This window comes from Terrapene carolina, unplaced genomic scaffold (assembly GCF_002925995.2).
Source record: "Terrapene carolina triunguis isolate 2854851 unplaced genomic scaffold, T_m_triunguis-2.0 Scaffold14021, whole genome shotgun sequence".
In the NCBI taxonomy this organism is placed as follows: Eukaryota; Metazoa; Chordata; order Testudines; family Emydidae; genus Terrapene; species Terrapene triunguis.
In genome coordinates, this window is record NW_020678372.1 from 1 (window position 1) to 1,667 (window position 1,667).

The window sequence follows — 1,667 nt, forward strand, 5'->3', positions numbered from 1 at the left end:
TGTCAGTCTGTATCCACAAAAACAACGATGCATCTGAAGAAGTGGGTTTTTACCCACGAAAGCTTATGCCCAAATAAATCTGTTAGTCTTTAAGGTGCCGCCGGACTCTGCGTTGTTCTTATGCAGGGGTTTAGTTGCTCTGTCACTGAAAAAGAAACAACCCACCCCCTCTGGCAGGATTTGAACCAGCCTCCCCTGCCCCCCGCCCAGGGGCCAGCCCCCTCCAGCCGAACACTCCAGGCAGCCAGGCCCAGGACCTGGAGGGATGGTCCTGTAACCTCCTCTGGCCTTGGACCTGGGAACGCTGCCAGCCCTGTATTTGCTGCAGTGAGTTTGTCGGGTCTGAGATGAGAGGTTTCTGTATCTTCTGGGGGAGGAGCCCTGAGCCAAGAAACCTGTGTGTGTGTGGGGGGGGAACCCAGGCATCTGAGTAAAGGCCTTTGCTCCTGCGGGTGGGTTTAGACTCCAGCCCCTCGGTCACGTGTTCCCCGAGGTCCGGGCGCCCGGCAGCGCTGAGCAGGAAGGTCAGAACCAGCCCCCCAGTCCGGCCAGCAGCATGGCCAGGGGCAGCAGTGCTGGGCCGGCCGGCCAGCGCCCCCTCGGGGCGGCGTTCAGTTCCAGTTGCACTTCCACCGGGTAATGGTCACTGACCTCCAGCGCCTGGGGCAGGGGACAAGGAGACAGGGGTCAGGGGGTGGAGGGGGTCTGCAGGGTTTGCTAGAGATCCCCGGCTCTGTCCCGTGCTGCTGGCATTCCCAGGCCGCTGCCCCGCCCCGCCCGCGGTTCCCCTCCAGACGGCTGGCCTGGGGGGGCCGGGTCACAGACTGAGCCTCATTCACCTGCCAGCTCAGCCTGGGGGCTCATCCCGTCTGCCCCCCGCACAGCACAGAGACCCCCCCGACCTGCACTGCCAGCGTCGGGTGAGTGGGCGTCTCTCACGCCAGGGCAGGGTCCCTGCATGGACAGGGAGCTGCGGGCATTACCTGGGTCTCCGTGAGCCCGAACGTGCCAGGAAAGTCGAAGGGCTGGGCTGAGCCGGGCACCACCAGCACCAGGCAGCGCTCCCCATGCACCACGATCCTGCAGGGGGAGGAGGGAAGGGGGTTACAGATCCCGGCCTCTCTAGAGCACCCCCCGCCATCCCGGGTCCCACCTGTCGTAGGCGCAGCGTGTGCTGTTCCGCACAGTGGTGTCGGCAGCGTCTCCGATTAGCCAGCGGAAGCCAGGCTCGCGCCGCAGTCGGATCTGGCCCCAGCGCTTCTTGGCCACGTAACCGCAGTCGGCGTTAAAGTCCCCCAGGAACATGATGTCCTGGGGGGAGGGGGAGAAAGCATCAAGACACCTGGGTTCTATTGGGAGGGGGGTCTAGAAGCCCCAGGACTCCTGGGTTCCATTCTCACAGTATTGTCAGTGCCCCTGGCCGGCCCCCTCCTCACCTCTGTCCCCCAGCGGGCCTGGACATCCAGGAAGACATCGTAGAGCGCATCGATCTCCGCCTCGGCTTTCTTGGGCACGGTGTGCTGGGGAACAAGCACCAGGGTGGGGAGGGCTGGGGATACAGAGAGAGAAGAGTAACTACAGGGTAGAGAACCCAGGTGTCCTGGCTCCCAGCCCCCTGCACCCGGACCCCACTCCCCTCCCAGCAGAACCCAGGTGTCCTGGCTCCC

The 1,667-nt window shown here is 64.1% G+C and overlaps 1 protein-coding gene across 1 annotated transcript; it reads right to left on the bottom strand.

Annotated features, from left to right (window-relative positions):
• Nucleotides 1-23: 23 nt before the first annotated feature.
• Nucleotides 24-1,549, bottom strand: LOC112125058 (deoxyribonuclease-1-like 1; the record flags this gene model as incomplete). The annotated part of the gene is made up of 4 exons (XM_026661668.1): nt 24-660; nt 984-1,080; nt 1,154-1,311; nt 1,437-1,549. Coding segments are annotated over 4 exons (503 nt in total), but the record flags the coding sequence as incomplete, so codon positions are not given.
• Nucleotides 1,550-1,667: the final 118 nt, after the last annotated feature.